General features: G+C 52.1%; 1 protein-coding gene across 1 annotated transcript in view; it reads right to left on the bottom strand.

Moving 5' to 3' along the window:
- Positions 1-19,447, bottom strand: part of ETS1 (ETS proto-oncogene 1, transcription factor) — a 77,771-nt gene extending 58,324 nt beyond the window's left edge. The window contains 4 exon segments of the mRNA XM_056509594.1: positions 10,833-10,941; positions 10,943-10,978; positions 12,895-12,977; positions 19,368-19,447. Of these exon segments, the coding sequence (XP_056365569.1) occupies positions 10,833-10,941; positions 10,943-10,978; positions 12,895-12,966 (217 nt within the window). The 5' untranslated portion in view covers positions 12,967-12,977; positions 19,368-19,447.
- Between the last annotated feature and the right edge of the window lie 534 nt (positions 19,448-19,981).

The raw sequence follows: 19,981 nt of genomic DNA, 5'->3' as shown, positions 1-19,981 counted from the left end.
GCAGCATCACAGGGGAAGGAAAAACATCAGAAGAGAAGCCCTGTCTCCAAGAGGGGATCACAGGTCTCCAAAGGCAGCTCCAAGAGCAGGGAGAAGCTCCTTTTGTGAGCCTAAAGCTGGAAACAAGCCCATGTGCAAAGTCCATCCTCCGTTCCAAGCTGTTCCCACACCTCTGAAGCCATCCAGAGCAAGTGTCCCCTGGCTGTCCCCAGGAGAAACCATCATCCCAACACAGCAGGACCTCGTTCTCCCTGCCTGCCTCCCCAGGACCAGCTGCACAGAGAGGAGCCACGTTCCACTCCTGGTCACACAGCCAAGAATTGGCCCAGTGCAGCTTTTCCAAAGCCTATGGATCCCAGAGCCCACGGGGGAAGGTCCATCCGGAGGGCTGGGAAACTCCAGCACGTGCTGGGGACACTGCAGGCAGCCCCAGGGCCAAGGATCACTTCAGACATCTCTTTCTGTGTGTAATCCCAAGCACTTGCTCAGCCCTGCTCTCCAGGGACCCGAGCCACTCTCCTGACCTCACTGAATTAAGTATGGCAATAAAATGTGCACTGAATTAATCATCTGCGTCTCCAACGTGAGAAACTGCTGTGCAGGGGCTCACAGGGACGGCTGCAGGGATTTGGGGATCTCACTCCAAGGGAAGGCAGTGGGGTTCAGATGCCTAAAGACTCTCTGGTGAGATAGCCAAGGTCTCCCAAACCCCAGCTGCAAGAGTCTGGACCCCTAGATCTTATCCCTGGGAACCCTTCTCCCATAAAAAGCCAGGCTGGACAGGACTTGGAGCAGTCTGGACCAGTGGAAGGTGTCCCTGACCAGGAACTAGATGAGCTTTTAGCTCCCCCAGCCCAAACCATTGTGGGATTCTCTGATTCCATGACCATGGGTGCTGGGAAGAGTCCCCAGGACTGGGAGCTTGGCTGGATGAACCTCCCACCCTCCGGGAACAGTCCAACAGCTGATTGCTGCAAAGCTGGGATGAAGAGGGAGAGCTGGGAATCAGGGACCCCATATTTCCCCCAGAGGCTCCAGGTAGGGTGAGAAACAGCACAGGCACAAAGCAGGCTCTGGAGAACGAGGTGCAGAGAGCTCCTTTGGAAAGCTCAGCCCTGGCTCCGCTCAGGAAAGGAGGAATCATTCCCATTCCCAATTGGCAGCAGGGGCAGCCCGGGCTGATTTCTCTCTCATTTTAGGAGAGCAGAGATGCAATTCCTTCCAGGGAATATCCCTCCTCAGGCTGTCCTTACTTCTCTGAGCCTGGCACTCCTTCCTGCTCTTCCCCTCTCCAGAGCTGCGCTGGGGCACAGGACAGTCCCGCCCTCCTGGAAGGGTCTCTGCGCTGCAAATAACAATTAAAAGGACCGAAAGATGATCCTAATTGCCCCTCCCCCCCAAAGTCTGACAGCAGTTTCTCAGGCTGAAGTGATGCAAATAGCTCAGATAAGGCTCAGATAAAGTATCTGTGCTCTCCAGGGCTTATCTGAGCCGAACACCAACTCCAAAAATCCCGAAATTTGCCCCGTGGGACTGTGTCTGGAGCTTGATTTCCATCTGAAGCCCCGACCTCCAGAGGCTGCAGAAACAGCTCCTGTTCAAATGCATTCTTGAGATAGCAGGGTGGGACCCGGCAGGTCTGCAGCTCCCCTGTGGCGGCTGTCTGGGATTTGCCTCCTGCCGGGAATGTCGCAAGAGCTCCGGGATGGCTCAAGGAACCGGTGACGGCACCTTTCACCACCGCGCTCGCTCACTGAGAGAAAACTTCCCGCTCTGGTGGCAAGATCACTTTCCCTGGGCTAGAGATTGTTCCCTGTTGGCTTTTGCTTTCAGGCCCTGCTCGGTGATTGCAGGCAGGGGGAAGGTTCGTGGGGATTGTGCTGGGGATCCCTCAGGGACCGTGGCACTGTGGGCATCGGGATAAGATTTGGGGTCCCCCGGGGCAAGAGGGGTCTGGGTGCAAAGTCTCTGACAATCCCGGCCTGGCAGGATGCAAAGGGAGCCAGCAGTCCCTGGGACAAGGTCTGATGGGACACACCAACGGGACAATCAGTCCCTGATATTCACTTACAGATAACGATCCAGCCTTTCCAAAAACACACAGAGCTGCAGAAGGTGTGAGACCTGGGAGTGACAGCCATTCCCAGTGCACAGCCCAGGATGGGAAAGGAGCTGGCAAGGCCAAGGCCAGGCTCTGAGAAGGATAACTGGGATCTCTTTGGAAGCTGGGCTCACACCTGGGGGCACCCAGGGTCTCCCATCTCCTGGCCAGATCCCACATTCCCTGTGCTCTACAGGCACTGGAGTAAAAGAGAGCAGGAAGGATTCCTTCCCCGGAGGGCTTGTGACCAAAGAATCCACAACCTGATCATTTCTACACCTCATGCAAATCTGGCAAGGATGGGGAAATGGAGCTTTCTGAAAACCCTTCAAAGCTCTGCAGAAATTGCCCAAATGCCGCTGATCCAAGCAGAGATTTCCTCTCTGCAGAGGTTTGCAGCCGGCAGGCAGAGTTCTCAGGCAAGAATAATGATGAAATTCTATAGGATGGCTCATAAACCAGAGGAAAAAAATTCATTTCCTACTAAAAATTCCCAACGGCTCATTCCCAAAGGGCCACAGGACTGCGGTGGAGTGCTGGCTCCCCTTCCACCCCACGCCTCAGCCTGGCCAGAAAACTGGGATTGAGGGAAAATGTGTGGGCAGCTCTGGGCTCCCAGGGCTCTGCAGCCCCAGGGTTAACCACAAGCCCCAAAATCCCAGAATTAGGGAAAACCTTTGGGCAATGCCCAGCTCACAGGGCTTCATGAAACTGGCAGCACTAGGGTTAACCAGGAGCCCCAAAATCCCAGAATTAGGGAAAACCTTTGGGCAATGCCCAGCTCACAGGGCTCCATGGAACTGGCAGCACTAGGGTTAACCATGAGCCCCAAAATCCCAGAATTAGGGAAAACCTTTGGGCAATGCCCAGCTCACAGAGCTCCATGGCACTGGCAGCCCCAGGGTTAACCATGAGCCCCAAAATCCCAGAATTAGGGAAAACCTTTGGGCAATGCCCAGCTCACAGGGCTGCATGGCACTGGCAGCCCCAGGGTTAACCAGGAGCCCCAAATTCCAGGATTGAGGGAAAGGCTGCATGGCACTGGCAGCCCCAGGGTTAACCAGGAGCCCCAAATCCCAGGATTGAGGGAAAGGCTGCATGGCACTGGCAGCCTCAGGGTTAACCAGGAGCCCCAAATCCCAGGATTGAGGGAAAGGCTGCATGGCACTGGCAGCCCCAGGGTTAACCAGGAGCCCCAAATTCCAGGATTAGGGAAAAGGCTGCATGGCACTGACAGCCCCAGGGTTAACCAGGAGCCCCAAATTCCAGGATTGAGGGAAAGGCTGCATGGCACTGGCAGCCCCAGGGTTAACCAGGAGCCCCAAATTCCAGGATTAGGGAAAGGCTGCATGGCACTGGCAGCCCCAGGGTTAACCAGGAGCCCCAAATTCCAGGATTGAGGGAAAGGCTGCATGGCACTGGCAGCCCCAGGGTTAACCACAGCGGCGCCCTGTGAGGCAGCGATTTCTGCTTTATTTCAGCAGGGGAAGTGTGTCCCGGCCTGATTAGCCCAATGGTTTCCTCTTTTCCCATAACCTCCAGACCCCCATGGCCTAAGTGTTTACTTTCTGAAATAAAAAATCTGCCAGTGTTTTTCTTTTTGCGGGGCATGTGTATTTTGGGAGGACTCGGGGGGAGGGAGGCGGAGGGGGAGCTGAGTGGGACGGGCGAGCACCTCCTCCCCTCTCCCACCCCTCACCCCAGCTCCTTCCCAGCTGCAGCCTCGGAGCTGAGACTTCTGGCTTCCATGGGAGGGAGAGAGAGAGAGAAATGCATTAATGAGAGAGTTCAGGCTCTTTCTCCAGCAGCCATAAACACAAGGAACATCTGGAGGCAGAGAGAGGTGCTCTGAGCTGCCAGGGCTGAAAGGATCAGGCTGTTGGCAGGGTCCTGGATTCCCTGCTCCCCACAGCCCCTCTGCCTGCCCTGCTGTGCTCTCCTGGCATCCCAGGAGAAAACACAATCAGAGAATCCTGAAGGTTGGAGAAATGCCCTAAGATCACCCAGTCCAACCATTTTCCCAGCACTGCCAGGTTCACCACTCAACCCCGGCCCCCAGTACCACATTTGCACATTTTCTGAACACTTCAGGGGACAGGGATTCCAGCACTTCTCTGGGAAGCCAGCTCTAAATAACCCTCCTGGCTTCTGCTGCCCTCCCTGCTCCTCACCAGCCCAGTAAAACTCCCCTGAGTGCTGCTGCAAGGGCTGGCCATGGGCAACCAAACCCTCTGGGGAGGCTGCTGTGCTCCAGAGTCTCCACAGGGCACAGATCCAAGGAATTCTCTTGGGAAAGCTCAAACACCAGGCCCTCTCTCCCCCCATTTTGCTTTGTGTGGCCTGTCTGAAGTGTTTGGTGGCTCAGGATGGTTTCCTGCTCTGGGAAACCAAACAGGTAATGCAGCTCACCCCATCCCTATGGAGGGGTCAGTCTGCTCCAGGGGCACCCCAAAAGGAGACTGCTCATCACACGAGCCTGGACAGGCTGGGGCTCAGCTCCCTCCCTCCTGGGCTCTACATCCCATTATCCCTTCCCCAAGGCACACTGGAGCTCTCAGTGCTCCTGCTCGTTTCTGCAGCTCCCAAACTTGAGTTTTGCCTCTTGCTGAGCTCCCACCCCACTGTTACACCTGAGAACCCCAACACACCTCCAGGCTTCTCCCAAAACCCCTCACCAACACCCCAGCTTTCCCCCAGCCCCATCCCAGGGACCAATGCCCTGTTCTGAGCACAGTCCCTCATCCCCAGCTGCCTCCAGTCTGCAGCTCAAGTGGGAAAAGAGCTCTGAGCTCATTCTCTGCTGATGACCAAGGCACAGGGAGTCCCTGGGGGCTTGTCTGGGAGAGGCAACACAGGGAATTTTCCAGAGTCAGGCAGGAAACAAATGGAAAAGTGAAAGCCTGGATTTTTGTCATTCTATCACCTTAGTGCAAATAATCCTCTCCAAGTGCTGAGCTGCAGCAGCTCCCAGCCTCACTGAGTGCCAGGGGAGCACCTGGCTGTGTTTTCCTCACCTGGGAAACACAGGATCCACAGGAACCAGGCACTGCAGCTCCCTGACCTGGGAGCAAAGAAAGCTGCTCATCCCTCCCAGCAGACTGGAACACATCACTAACATTCATTCCACACAGCAACTCATTCCCAAGGCATAGAGGGATCTCCTCTCTCCACCAACAGATTGGGAAGTGCCCTTAACTGAGAAAATTCTGTGTCCTTCAAGAGCCCAGAGTGTCCCAGCACAGCAGCTGGGACTGGCCTTTAACTGGAGCCAGTGGAATGGAGCCAAAGGAAAAGAAAGCCCATTCCAGCCAGGCCTGAGCAGCTCCAGAGCCAGAGAGGCCGTGTCACCTCAGTGCCAGAGGTGACAACAGAGCCCTCAGTCACTGCTGGGCCAGGGGAGCCCAGGATCAGGGAGTGCTGCAGCTTGGCAAGGGGCAGGAGTCTGTGCAGGGCTTTTCCTGAGCTGTGGGATGAATTCCCATCCAGTGCATCCCTCCTCATGGGGGTCACCCTGATTTCACCCCATCCTGCTTCCCCTCACCTTCCTGCACATCTCCTCTGCCTGCTCCTGGTTTGTTAAAGAGGGTGAGGAGAGCCTGGCTGGTTCAGGAAGGGCTGGTGGCCCAGGGATGATGCTGGCCAGCCCAGGGATGATCCTGCTGGCCCAGGGATGATCCTGCCAGCCCAGGGTGATCCTGGCCAGCCCAGGGATGATCCTGCCAGCCCAGGGATGATCCTGCCTGGCCCAGGGAAGGGTTGGCTGGGCCAGGGTGATCCTGGCTTGCCCAGGGATGATCCTGGACGGCCCAGGGATGAGCCTGACAGGCCTAGGGAAGCGCTGGTTAGCCCAGGGATGATCCTGGCCAGCCCAGGGTGATCCTGGCCAGCCCAGAGATAATCATGGCCAGACCAGGGTGATCCTGGCCAGCCCAGAGATGATCCTGACTTTCCCAGGGTGATCCTGCCAGCCCAGGGTGATCCTGGCCAGCCCAAGGATGATCCTGCCAGCCCAGGGCAGGGCTGGCTGGCCCAGGGATGATCCTGCCAGCCCCAAGGGATGATCCTGCCAGCCCAGGGTGATCCTGCCAGCCCAGGGTGATCCTGGCAGGCCCAGGGATGATCCTGGCCGGCCCAGGGATGATCCTGGCTGGCCCAGGGTGATCCTGCCAGCCCAGGGATGATCCTGCCAGCCCAGGGATGATCCTGGCGGCCCAGGGATGATCCTGGCTGGCCCAGGGCAGGGCTGGCTGTCCTGCAGGCAGCAGCAGCTGTGCATGCCCTGGGAGAAGGCGCCCATTCATCTCTGCCAGAGCGTGCGGGGGAGGCAGCACAGCACAGGGGAGGGGGAAGTGCTGGAGGAGGCTGAGAAAAGGAAGGAGGCTGCAGTTAAAAATAGGATAAAAGGCCATGAAAAAAAAAAAAAAAAAAAAAAAAGCAGATTTAAAAAAAAAAAAAAAAGCTTTGCTCAGAAAATGCTCTGCAGCTGGAGAAGCCATCGGGCTGAGCCTGGTCAGCTTTACCTTCCCCCCCCTCCTCCTCCTCCTCCTTCTCCTCCCCAAGCCCCTTGCTCTGAGCCTGGGCCTGGAAGGCAGCCCAGAGAGTGCTCCCAGAACGTTTTCCTGGGTTCTGCAGCGGGAGGAGTGCAGGCACAGCAGCAGGAGAGGGAAAACCAGGGAGGCTTGGCCAGGGATGTGGGCAGCCCCTGGCAGCCTGACCCCGGGCTGGAAGCAGGATCACAGGGGGGAGATCTGGGCACCCACCCAGCCAGCCCTGCTTGGTGTGGGGGCAGAGCACAGCCAGGTGCTTCTCCAGCTGCAAGGGCTGGGCTCTCCTGGCCAAACCAGCTCAACACCAGGAGCAAGGACTTGGTGCCCATGAAGCACCAGCTTCTGCTCTCCAAAAGATCCCTGGAATTGTTCTAGGCCAGCCTGAATGAGATGATCCTTAAGGTTCCTTCCACCCCAAACCATTCTGGGATTCTGAGATTCATTTCCCAGTGAAGCCAGGAGCACTCCCCAAATGCTCCAGAAGTACAAAAGGCTGGGAATACCTTCAGTCCAAGGATGCTAATTCAGCACAACAGTTGTAGGAACTTCTTCTGCTGGAGTCAGAGTTCCATCCCTCACTTGCCATTAACAACAGTTTTATCTCCCCTATCAGCAAGGAAAACAAACCCACCCTGAGTGGAAGGGGCTGTTGAAGTGGCCTTGGCTCCTGAAGGCAGCACAGCCATGCTGAAACTGGAATGGAATCACAGAATCCCAGAGTGGTTTGGGCAGGAAGGGACCTTTGAGATCATCTCATTCCAACCCTTGTCCCACTGGCAGGATGCCACCCCTGGATCAGCTTGCTCACAGCCTCACAATAATTTAATAATTCCACTAGCAAATCTTTTCTTCCACTCCAGTTTTACACCTAACCTTGTGTAATCCAAAAAATACTCCCAGGGAGGAATACTAGGATCCAATTTCCTTGTGAATTCACCATAGGTGTGGCTTTCAGCATCCTTTCAGCAGTGCTTTGGGCAGGCACGGGGCACCTGCAGCTGGTGGCAGATGGAGCAGCCAAGGTGCTTTTACAGTCCTGCTGCCTCCTGCCCATGAGCAGCCAGCAGCTCCCTCTGGATGGTCTTGTTGTGTCACCTCTGGGCTGGGCCTTTTCCTCCCTGTGCTGATTCCTGGGCAGTGACCTTGCCAACATGTGCACCACACATTGTGGTACAAGCTGACAAATAAAACTGACTCCAGTCCATTTTCAAACCTTGGCCTTTCAAGCCAGAAAAACTCCACCCCTTCTTGCTTTATCTGTGAGCTAAATCCACATCAGGCTTTCCTTTATCCATATCACAGAATAATCTTATCAGCTTCAAGCACAGTGTAAATAAACTTGCCCAAGCTTCAAAGGCAAAGCATCTTCCCTAAATCAGGCAGCCCTCAAACTCTAGAAATGCTGTGGGTTTCTATTGCAGGAGGATCTGTTCACACTTGCATTTTCCTTGTTGACTTGTTTCTTTCACCAACATCAAGACCATGAAAACCAAAATAGCCTCTGGTGCAGCAGAAGAATAGATGACAAATGGTTTTCATGTGCAGCCGAGACACAAAGGAGAAATGAAAGGCTGTTCCTGGCCCCGTATACAAATAAGAGTTTCCTCTCATTTAAAATTAGAAACTGCTCTAGACTGAAGAACCAGCAACATAAAAAAACAGATCAGAGAAAGAGCACCTTTCATTGCAACAGGAAGAACTGAAAAGTAATTTTTAGGCTTTGCAAGAGACCCAGGGGCCTGTCCTGCTCATCCCAACTCACTAAAAGCTGCATCAAAACCTGTGGAAGACAGCAACAGCTTGGGTTTCTTTCCCTGGCTTTACTAATTGAGGCAGGGTCAATAATTAATTGACTAATCTGAGGCAGGCTTCAGCCTCTGCAACAAGAAAGTTCACAGAGCCACCGTGCAGTAAGGGAGATCTGAGCTGCAGATATATTGGTCCCTGGAGAGAGCACTTTCACAGAAAACAGGAGAGGGTTGGGAAAAAAGGCCCTAAAAAAAACTTTCCAGGCACAGACTTGCAAAATTGAGCAAATCCAAATGCTGCCAGGGCAGATTTCATCAGAGCAGAGCTGACATCAGGCTGAGAGAGGTCACTCCCAGGAGTAAATAGCTGGGATAAGGACTCCTGGGAATAGCAGAGGGGCTTTGCTGCAGCCACAGCTCCGTGTCCATCTCCTGCTCACACTCAAGTGCTCACCAAAGGAGAAAGGAAAAAAAAAACCAAATGCCTGAACTTTTGCCAAGCAGAGATTTCAAAGTGTAGGCTTGACCACAGCATCCCTGGCTCTGCAGAGCTGCTCAGCTGCAGAAAGTCTCTGACCATCAGGGCTTTCCCTCCCCAGGGGCCAATAATGAGCAGGAGCCTCTCACAGGAGAGCAGCACACGCCAGGGGGAAGCTCACACGGGGTTTAAGTGCTTCAGGACAGGCTTATGTGGGACTAAAGTGAAACATAAACTTCACCTTGGCCCTTGGAAAGGTCACTGTTGTGCAATTTGAGCTCTGTCTTGGTCCTGTGCCCGGCGGTGCCTGAGCCTGGGCTGCTCTCCCTCCCCAGCCAGGCCAGGGAACATCTGCCCTGCCAGCTGTTCCTGCAGGAGCCCTGGAACCCAGCATGGGCTGGCTGGATGGCACCTTAAACATCATCCCATCCCTGTATCCCATCCCTGTATCCCATCCCATCCCACTGATCCCATCCCTGTATCCCATCCCTGTATCCCATCCCTGTATCCCATCCATCCCATCCCATCATCCCATCATCCCATTATCCCACTATCCCATTATCCCATTATCCCTGTATCCCATCCCATCCCATCCCACCTTCCACAGCACCAGAAACGGCCCAAGGTGCAAGCTCAGCACGAAAATTCATGTCAAGAACCAGACACTGGGGCTTTTCTAACAACTTCCAAACAAAGGCGTAGGAGGAGACATCAGCTAGGCCTGGGCAGGGAAGACATTCCCTGGGTCAGGCAGGGGGTTGCTTCAGCTGATGGTCCAGACTGGGCTCTCCTCTCCAGCTCTGGTGACCACCAACCTTCCAAGGAATCATAAAACCCCAGAACTGGATTGGAAGGGACCTTAAAGCCCACCCAGAACCCCTCCCTGCCATGGGCAGTGACATCTTCCACCATCCCAGGTTGCTCCAAGTGTCCCAACCCTGGACATTTCCAGGGATGGGGCAGCCACAGCTGCTCTGGGCACCATGTGCCAGTGTAAAACATTGAGTTACAAGAGACCCAAAATTACCACCAGTGGAATGGAAATTTGGGAATCCCTGTTTCCTTGCAAGCCTCCATGGATGCCACTTTCCATGGAGCCAGGACATGAGTCCTGCACATGCCAGTTGAAATGCAGAGGATGCATTTCCAGCAGTTTGGCAGGTCCACTCTGCCCATGGGACCTTCTCAGAGACCCCAGGGAGCAGCAAGCTGGGCTGCTGCCCCAACATGCAAGGGAGGTGCACACAGACCTTCAAAATTCCAAAAACGAGCAAAATCACCAGCTGAAAGCAAAGAGGAGTTCTCCCTCACCATGGCAGGGAAGAAGGAAGCTCACACCCTTCAGCACCACTTCATTAGGAGGAAAATAGATATGAAAAACCCCCATATTTAAGGTTTTTTCTTCTTTCTGGGCCAATCTTCACTAAGGGAAACCCCTGACAGCATGAGGGCAGGTACCAAGCTGGTGATGCTATGCCTGAGTGGGCACTAAAAACCCAAAAAAATTTGGAAGGTGGGACAGGGGCAGAAAGCAAATCTGGAAGGAGACGCTTGGGGGGACACAACGAACAGAACCTGGTGGGAATTCAGGGATGTTTCTCCAGCTGAGGCTGCTCTGAGCCCTCAGCACAGGGAAGGTGCCACCTCCTTGTCCTACCTGTGCCATCCCTGTGTCCCGCCAGTGCCACCTCCATGTCCCACCCATGCCATCCCCCTGTCCCACCAGTGCCACCCCCATGTCCCACCAGTGCCACCCCCGTGTCCTACCTGTGCCATCTGTCCCTGTCCCACCTGTCCCACACATGCCATCCCAGTGCTACCCCTGTGTCCTACTGTGCCATCCCTATGCCACTCCCATGTCCCACCCGTGCCATCCCTGTGTCCCACCCATGCCATCCCCCTGTCCTACCGGTACCATCCCTGTCCCACCAGTGCCACCCCTGTCCCCCGTGTCCTACCGGTGCCGCAGTGCTCCAGCCCGGTGGGCACCTCCTGCGTGGCGGGCTCGTCCCAGAGCGGGCAGCAGGGCCGGGGCTGGCAGCAGCAGCCCTGCAGGGCACAGCCCCCCCCAGGGGTCCTGGCAGGGAGCAGCCGCTGCCGCCTTCTGCAGGAGCAGGGACACGTCAGGGACGGGCTGGCAGAGCCATGGTCATTTCCAATTTATAGGGGCAATATTTGGGATTTTGTTTTATGTTTGGGTTATTTATATTCATATTTCTCTTATTGTTGTGTCCACAGAAATATTTATACATGTGGTATGCACACATGGGTATATGAGTAATATTTACACACACACATATATATATATGTATATATATATGTGTGTATATTTATTTATTTACTTATTTATGTTCCTATTCCTATTTATAGGGATAGTATTTGGGATTATTTTCTTTGGGTTATTTGTATTTATATTGGTCTTATTGTTGCGTCCACAGACATATTTATACATGTGGTGTGCACACATGAGTATATGAGTTATATTTATATATATATATAATATATAACATATACAATATTATATATATATATATATATTTATTTATTTATTTATTTATTTATTTATTTATTTATTTATGTATGTTCCTTTTCCTTTTTATAGGGATAATATTTGGGATTATTTTTTTATATTTGGATTTTTTTATATTCATATTTGTCTTATTGTTGTGTCCACAGACATATTTATACATGTGGTATGCACACATGGGTATATGAGTTATATTTATTTAGATATAGAAAACCCATATGCAAAATATTTATATTATATTATATTATATTATATTATATTATATTATATTATATTATATTATATTATATTATATTATATTATATTATATTATATTATATTATATTATATTATATTATATTATATTATATTATATTATATTACATTATATTATATTATATTATATTAATTTTCCTATTTATAAGGATAATATTTGGGATTATTTTCTTTTATATTTGGGTTATTTATATTTATATTGGTCTTTATGTTGTGTCCACAGACATATTTATACATGTGGTATGCACACATGGATATATGAGTTATATTTATTTTTATATATAAAATATATACAATTTATATTATATTACATTATATTATATTACATTATATTACATTACATTATATTATATTTCAGTTTCCTATTTATAGGGATAATATTTGGGATTATTTTTTTATATTTGTTTTTTTTTATATTCATATTTCTCTTATTGTTTTGTCCACAGACATATTTATACATGTGGTATGCACACATGGGTATATGAGTTATGCAACTCATACCAAAAATAAAGATGCATATATAATTTATATAATATAATGTATTATTAGCCATAAATTGCATAATATTCTGTATTATTGTGTTAACACACAATATATTATAGATTTACTTTATTATAGATTTAATTATATGTGTGATATCAGCATTTACATCCTCACACCTATATAATCGTAGCTTATAACTCTATATAAATTGTACATTTATTTTTATTGTAGGTGAATATAAAGAAAATATATTTCTTAGCCATAGACATATTTAGGAACAGATTTGTTTAGACTGGGGACAAAGCTTTAATAAGTGATCCCAGGTTATAATTTTCATTTTATACACATGTATTTTATACATATATAAATGTACACACCATATTTATTATGTGCATCTGTGTGCATATGTTATATATATACATATATATATATATATATATATATTTATTTATATTTACCATGGACACACACATATACATATATATATAATCTAATAAAGACTTTGCATTTAAGTGTTTGTCTCCCCAGAAGAAGACAATACCATGCACATACCTATAAATAAATGCAGGATGTTTGAATTTTTTATCATTGTTACCATTTCCCTGTGGGGGAATAGATTTCCTTGATGGCAAATCAATATTTAAAAGCCAAATGCTTGCTCGGAACCATTTAAAGGAAAACGATGGGGCTGCCTTGGGAATATTTCCCAGCTCAGGGTGGATTTTCTTCCCAGTTTGGGGAAAATGTTACCTTACCATCACTCCAGGCCGAGCCAAAGGATAAGGAGCTGTGCTGCCAATGGTTGTGTCCATGTAATAACTCATCATCTTGCGGGTTCCTGCAGGAATGGAGATGGGCATTAGATTCCATGCCATGAAAACTGACAGCACCACCTAAATCCACGCTTTCCACAGCTGCATGTCACCTTAACGGTGTCCCACTGCCACCTTAACCAGTTTGGGCTGGAAAAGTTAAGAGGAAAAAAGCCAGGGTGAATAGGAAATGTTGTGATTAGAGGGGTTGTACCAACAAAGCAGCACTCAGATGCAGGAGTGTAACCAAGGGAGAGCCTGACAATGGGGAATGATCACCTGCAGGCTGAAGGAGCTGCTCTGAGGGAAGATGAGATCATGTTTCCTTTGCTGGAGAATTGGTAGGAAATTGTTGCCAATTTTTTTCTTTTGAGAGAGAAAAAAAATAAAAAAAAAAAAAAAAAAAAAAAAGAGGCAGTTTGTTGAGATCAACACCATTCCTTTGTCAAGCCCCGTCTGTCTCACAAAGAACTTTGCTGTTTTTCTGGTTTGCACATGAGCTTAGGTTTCCCTCCTGCGTGGCTCCCTTGCAGTGCCATTCCTCACATGGAGTCACTCTCCTGAGCACGCCCTGCCAGAGCTGCTCATTAGCTGGAATTTTTAACCAGCAACGAGCCCCTTTGTGTTATATCTGTTACCGGAGCGTGGATGTTTCTCCCTCTCCTTGCAATGCCACTGGAAATGCACTGGTTTTTTTGGGGGACGGGACTCCAAGGTGCTGCGAGGAAAGAGGGAAGGGAACAGTGTGGGCTGGCTCAGGCAGGAGGGGACCGGAGCCGAGGGCACAGCTGCTCCCAGCCTGCTTTACCCTCCCTGAGCACGCAGCTGGGGAGCACCTCTGCCTTCCCGCAGAGCCCTGGGCTGTGGCCTCTGCAGCTGCAAACTCCTGGCTGAGTTACCTTAGGACAAAATCCCAGAAGCATCCCCTCCCACCCTCACCCTGGCACTGCACGGCCAGGCTGTCCCAAGTGCCACTTCACGTTTTGAACACTTCCAGGTGACTGCACCACGCCTCGAGCAGCTGTGCCTGTGCTTGGCAAACCTTCGAGTGAAGAAATATTCCTGATGTCCAGGAAATTTTCCTGATACCCACATTGCTCCCCTGGTGCAACCTGAGGCTGTTTCTTTTACTCATATCACTGATTCCCTGGGAGAACAGACTGAGCTCCCCCTGGATGTCCCCTCCTGTCAGGGCGGTGCCCAGAGCCAGAAGGACCCCCCGAGCCTCTTTTCCTTCAGGCTGAGCCCCTTCCCAGCTCCCTCATCAGACTCGTGCTCCACATGTGCTGTGCTGAGCTCTTCTCAGCAGAACCAGCGCAGCCACATCACCTCCAGCCTCCGCTTCTACATCTGGAACATCTCCTGGAGGGCCTGGGTCCTCTCCCAGCCTTCCCTCTGCTGCTCCCCGGGGGCTTTGCTGCTGCCGAGCTCTCTGCAGCTCTCCACCCCCGGGGAAGGGCAGAGCTGCTTTGGCTGTGCCTCACTCAGCACCTCAGCAAACAGGGACCCCCAGAGCATCTCCCCCACGCCCTGTGAGTAATGGCCCAACACAAAACACCTGCATGTGCACGGTATTAAATTATCATCATCATTTCCTGCTGGTTATTACTAACTCTGCCTCGAACACCAGCCGATTTTTTTTTTTTTCAAACTTCTCTTTTTTTTTAATTCACAAGACTGAAAACTACCCTCACGCGGTGGAAGAACAACCAGTCTGTTTCTCTTCGTGCTGTACCCAAAACCACACAGTCAGTGCGGCTGAGAAGCCTTAACTAATCTCAGCATCTGTGCACGCCCTGCCAGCCCGCCCTAGCGAGGCGTTGAAACGCTTTGCCTTCGATCTCCCCGCAGCTGGGGCAGCTGCAGCTGGGCGAGACAAAGACGGTGTGGAGCCCATTGCTGCAACCTGAGTGAGCGCATCTGGCTTCGAAGGGAGCTCAAAGCTCCTCCCGTTCCACCCGCGCTGTGGGCAGCGACACCTCCCTGAGATCAGGGCGCTTCGAGCCCTGTCCAACCCGGCCTTGGACACTTCCAGGGTGGAGCATCCCTGGCGTGAAGAGCATCCCCTAATGCGGGGCAGGGTGCTCAATCCCAGCCCACCGCACACCTGACCCCAGCCTTCAGCCCTCGGAAACCATCTGACCTCGCCCTAAGGCAAAGGGTGGGAGGGAGCCAGAGCGAGCCGGGGGCTGTTCACCCGCGCAGTGACAGCCAGGTGTCCCGGAGCGCGGGTCACAGCTCCAAAGAGCAGCGGAACAGCATCCCCGGGAGCAGCTCTGCTCTGCGCCTTGCAGCCCGTGCAGTGGCAGCTGGGGTTTGCTTTGCTTTGGGGTTTTTCCCCTTTGATCGAGGCACCTCGCTCGCAGCAGCTCTCGAGAGCCCTTCACGCCTCGCTGGGTGTCGTTTGCATCTTTCTCAGGCTGAACCTTCCAGCAAGGCACCGCACGCTGCTGCCCGAGGTGTGCGCTGGCACTGGCAGCACCAAACCCGAACTGACAGCCGGGACAGGCTTCGTGCGACAAGGAACAGCGATGGGATTTAACCAGAGCTGCCCCAGAGCTCCCTCACAGCCTGCGAGAGCTGATTACCATCTCTAGACAGCAGCTCCAAGACATTTCGAGCCAGTTTGCTTTCTGGTTTCTCTTCCCCTCCAAGCTGAGCTGTTTAAAAGCACAAGAGAGAGGCAGGAACACAACACAAAACTCAGCGACAATTTGCATCCCCGTCTCTGTGGGTTCAAGAGAAGACCCGGTTAAACGCAAATTAAACCAGTTCCCCGACCTGATGCGGGTTTTGCGGGTGACAATGGTTAAAGGACAGAGAATCACAGGCTGGAGGCTGCGAAAAGGACCTGGAATCATGGAAGCCCCGAAGGGACCATTCCAAGCCCCCACTGGGGACAGGGATGGCACCCAGGAGGTGACACGCCCCGCTGGGAAAGGCGGGTGAGCAGATCCTGCGTGGAATAATTGAGCTCTGGAAAAGCCAGCGTGGAAGAGGAGGCAGAGACGGCACAGGGGGAGCTCTGCTGTGCTTTGTCCGGGCTAATTTTAACAGAACTTCCACCACTTCCCAGAGGAAACTACTTCACAGCCCAAAACATCTCTCACTGTCAGCAAGTTTCCCTGATGGCTGAGCGATATTTTGCTTCTCTTCAGCTTCCTCTAATAAGAGCCTGAGGAGCTCCTCTCGTGCCCTGGATGCTGTCAGGGAGCTCAGCTCAGCTCCACTGCTCCTTCGGGCAGGTAACTTGGCTGGTGCTGAGGAAATCACTGCAGATTTACATCAAGATAATCCAGAGCCACAGCTTGCTGCGAGCTCCGAGTGAATAGAGGGGAATCAGAACCATTTGGTAAAATCTTTAATGACTTAACAGCTTGACTTCAGCCTTATTGTTTGCTCTTATTATTCCTGTCCTATTGTGAAAACATGTGTGGGAGAACCAGCATTTATTTTGGGACTTGATCAAGTACCAGCCAAAGCTATTACACTCTTGGGTCATTTCTAAACTAAATTAAAATTTTAATTTCATTTCAACATCCATCCCTCCTCTTTTACAAGGTTGGTTTTTGTTTTTTTTTTTTTAATTTTAAGTCAATTACCAAGCTTGGTTTAAAAAGGGCAAAACTGTTTGTGCTCATGATTAACACACACACAAATGCCTGGAGAAGTTGGGAAGGAGTTAAAAATTAATATTAGAATAAAGCGAACTTTGTTGGATATATGAAGACACTTAACAGTATTTTAATGTCGTGTTTTAGTTTTATGTTTTTTTTAACGATAGGGAGAGGGAAGTGGAGTGATGTCACTGTGACTGTGGCAGAGTCAAGCCCCATCTCTGTTTCCCAGTTTAATGCTCCATCCATGGCTCTGCTGCAAAGCCCTGAGGCTCAGACTGTTCCCCAATTTCTGAGCTGCAGCACCACACTCAGCTCCATCCCACATCCCTCAGCCCAGCTGGGCACCCAGGGCAGGTGGCACTGCAGGGTGGCACACCTGGGACAGCCACCAAACACTCTTCGGGTGCTTTCCTCCATCCCAGCAAACTGGGAAAATTGCTTTTCCGTGGGGTCTGACAAGAAGCCAGGAGGATGGGGCAGCATCAGCAACCCCACCAAAATATTTCTGGCTTCAAGAAGGTGAATCAAGAATTTAAAACGCTGCGGCAGCCCCTGCCACACCCGCAGCCTCCCCGGCTGCCAGGCCGGCCCAGAGCTGCTCAGTGATAACCACTTCATTTGTGCATCATAATTTATCATCTTTGAGGGGGTGGGGCAAAGGGCCGGTGGAAATGACATCCTTCCGCCAGGCTTTAACCCTTGGGATCCGGGCACTTTCCAGCCCCATTCCCAGGGGAAGCAGGGGCTGTTGATCTGTTGGCATCTCACAAACCTCCTCCCGTTCACCTCGGACAAAAGGAGCATCCCTAAGCGCAGCGCCGGGCAGGAGCGTGCTTTACACACTTACAAACGTGGATTTTAATAGATTTGCCGCGCTAAATCCCTCATTTCTTATGGTTTTGTAACTTGGGAGTGTTGGCACGCGGTTTCCTGCCGGGGCAGTCAATAGATAAACAGAGCAGCGATGGCCCTTCTGCAGCCGCTGTCAGCACTGCAGGGGTTAAAGGGCCGGGAGAAGGTCACCCAGGGAAAGTGAGGGGCGAGGCCGAGGGTCTGAGCCCCCGGGCGCTGATTGCCGGGGGATTAGCGGCGTGAGGAGCGAGCTGGGAAGGATGAGCCGCATCCCTGTCAGCGCATCCCTGGCTCGGGGCTCTTCCCTCCCTCCCCCGGTGCCTGTCAGATCTGAGCGACGTGCGATGGCATCTCAAGAGCCTTCCCGTTTGGCTGGACAAAGCCTGGCTGGGACGGGTGACAGGGCCGTGGGAGAGCGCCAGGCTGGTTAGAGTTGGCCGTGTCTCACAGAGCCCCCAGTCTCTGTGCTTGGAGTAAAGTGCTTTTTCTCTTTCTCCTGCTCTCTGCTCATTCATCGATTAGTCAGCTGCTAATGAAGCTGAGATAATGCCCCCAGCAGCAGCACAGCGAGCTGACAGCAGGGCTCCGGCAGCAGAGGCTCCGGGTGGGACGCCGGAGCTGCTGCCATGAACTCGCCCTGCTCTGCCCCGGCTCGCAGCAGCCGCTGGAAACTGCGGGAGGATGTGAAGGGAGGGTTCATTCGGGCAGCGGTTATTTCACGCACGAATTTGCCTCCGTGAAGCAGCCACAGCACAATGCCATGGGCCAGAGCAAAAGGGGAAAGAACGGGATCAAAGCTCAGTGTTCAGAGAGGGATCCCTGCCCGGGGATCCTCACCCCGTCCCACAGAGCCCAGCCTGTCCCTGTGGGACCTTCAGCACGACAACCGGGCCAGGCCGCCCAAAGCTGCGCTGAAAATCCACCAAACCCCGCTCTCCACAGGGCTCCAAACCACTGGGGAAGCTGGGGTTACTCTGAGCTTTGTGATCTGGAGGGGCACACGGTCCCCCCTCAAAGCTCTGAGCACAAGGGACACACACATCCCAGTGCTGGAGTACCAAAAGCACCTCGAGCTTCCACACACCCCCAACCCCTGGGCAAGGAGAAAATGCCCCAAAACATCAGTCTTGCCAGAACATTGTTCACATGGCAGGCAGGGGAAAGCTGCAATCCCAGGGGAATGAGCTGCAGCAGGAAACCAGCCCGGCCCCAAAGGTGTCAGCTGGCAAGGCAGGGTGGGAAGCTGCTGGTGACTGACACCGAGTGAGTGGCCACATGCAAAGCAATGATTTACAGAGCAGTGGGAAGGGGGAAGGCCTTGGCTGGGCTCCTCAGGGACTCACAGTCCCCCTGCCTGGGCTGGGGGGGCAGGATTCTGCTCTTCCCAAGGAACGGCAGCACATCCCCGCAGCTGTCACACTCCAGCTTCCCCCAAAGGCAAGTGCTGGCACCTGTGGCACTCTCGGCCCTTCAGGGGATGGCATCGCCATGGAAAACACCTGGGGGAGTCACAGCAAATCCTCCCAATCATCCCTGCAAAGCAGGAATCGGCCCCAGGTCTGTCTGTCCGAGCTCAGGCACTTTGGATCTCCCCACTCTCACAGCAAAACTCAACCGAATTACACCAAAACCAAATTGCAATTCAAAACAGCAGATTTAATTCACTGCACTAATGCCAGTGCACAGCCTTCCACCTCTGTGAGGAAAACAATAATGTTCTCCTGAATCTCCATATAGAATTTATGCACCATATATATATCTGTAAAGATTTTTAAAGGGAAACATCATCTGAGACATTCCCTGCAGTAGGGATACACAAGTGAAACTGGAAACGGAGAGAGGAAAAGTAAATCACCACAACCCAAATCTGGCGTGTCCTGAAAATGTCCGCAGGTACCTCCAACCCCCGAAAGAGTTCAAAGAGCCTCTGTCGCCACCACTTACGGCTCAGCTGAAGGACCCGGGGAGAAGCTTTGTATCCTGCAGGCTTGGCACGCTCGTGTCCGCTCTCCTCCCAGCTACCTGGTGCTGTCGGCGCTGGAGCCGGGGAGGATGGAAATACCATAGTGTTCGAGGCAGGGCTCTATTCAAAGGGAGGGGGAGTGGTCAGCCCCGCGCCCAGGGCGCTGCGAGCCAGGAAAGAGCCACCTCTGGCCGATGTCACGGCGCCGGGGAAACAAACAGCGGCTGCCTGGAGGTGGGGATGGGGATGGGGCTGCGGCTCGGTGTCCCTTGGGTGCCGTGCCCTGGGAATCCCTCCGAGGCTCCAGCCCCCAAAGCCCTGCGGGCAGAGCTTATTCCTGCCAGGCACCGAATAAGGCTCGCAGAGCACGGCCGGGGGAGGCTGTTGCACCCTGATCCCCAAATCCCAGCCCAGCCATGGAAGGAATCCCTTGTTCCTAAAGGCCCCTGGCCCCTGTCACTGGTCCCCTGCGTGTGCCAGGGCTCTCTCCTCTGCTTCCTGCCTTACCCAGCGAGTCCTGCCAACCCTTGGAACCAAAAACGCGCCCTGGTAGCCGCTGACTGCTTTTAAAGCCCTACAGGCTGAATAAAACCTT

This window comes from Oenanthe melanoleuca, chromosome 24 (assembly GCF_029582105.1).
Source record: "Oenanthe melanoleuca isolate GR-GAL-2019-014 chromosome 24, OMel1.0, whole genome shotgun sequence".
NCBI lineage: Eukaryota > Metazoa > Chordata > Aves > Passeriformes > Muscicapidae > Oenanthe > Oenanthe melanoleuca.
Note: the sequence above shows the minus strand (reverse complement) of the source record. Positions and strands in the feature narration are given on the sequence as shown.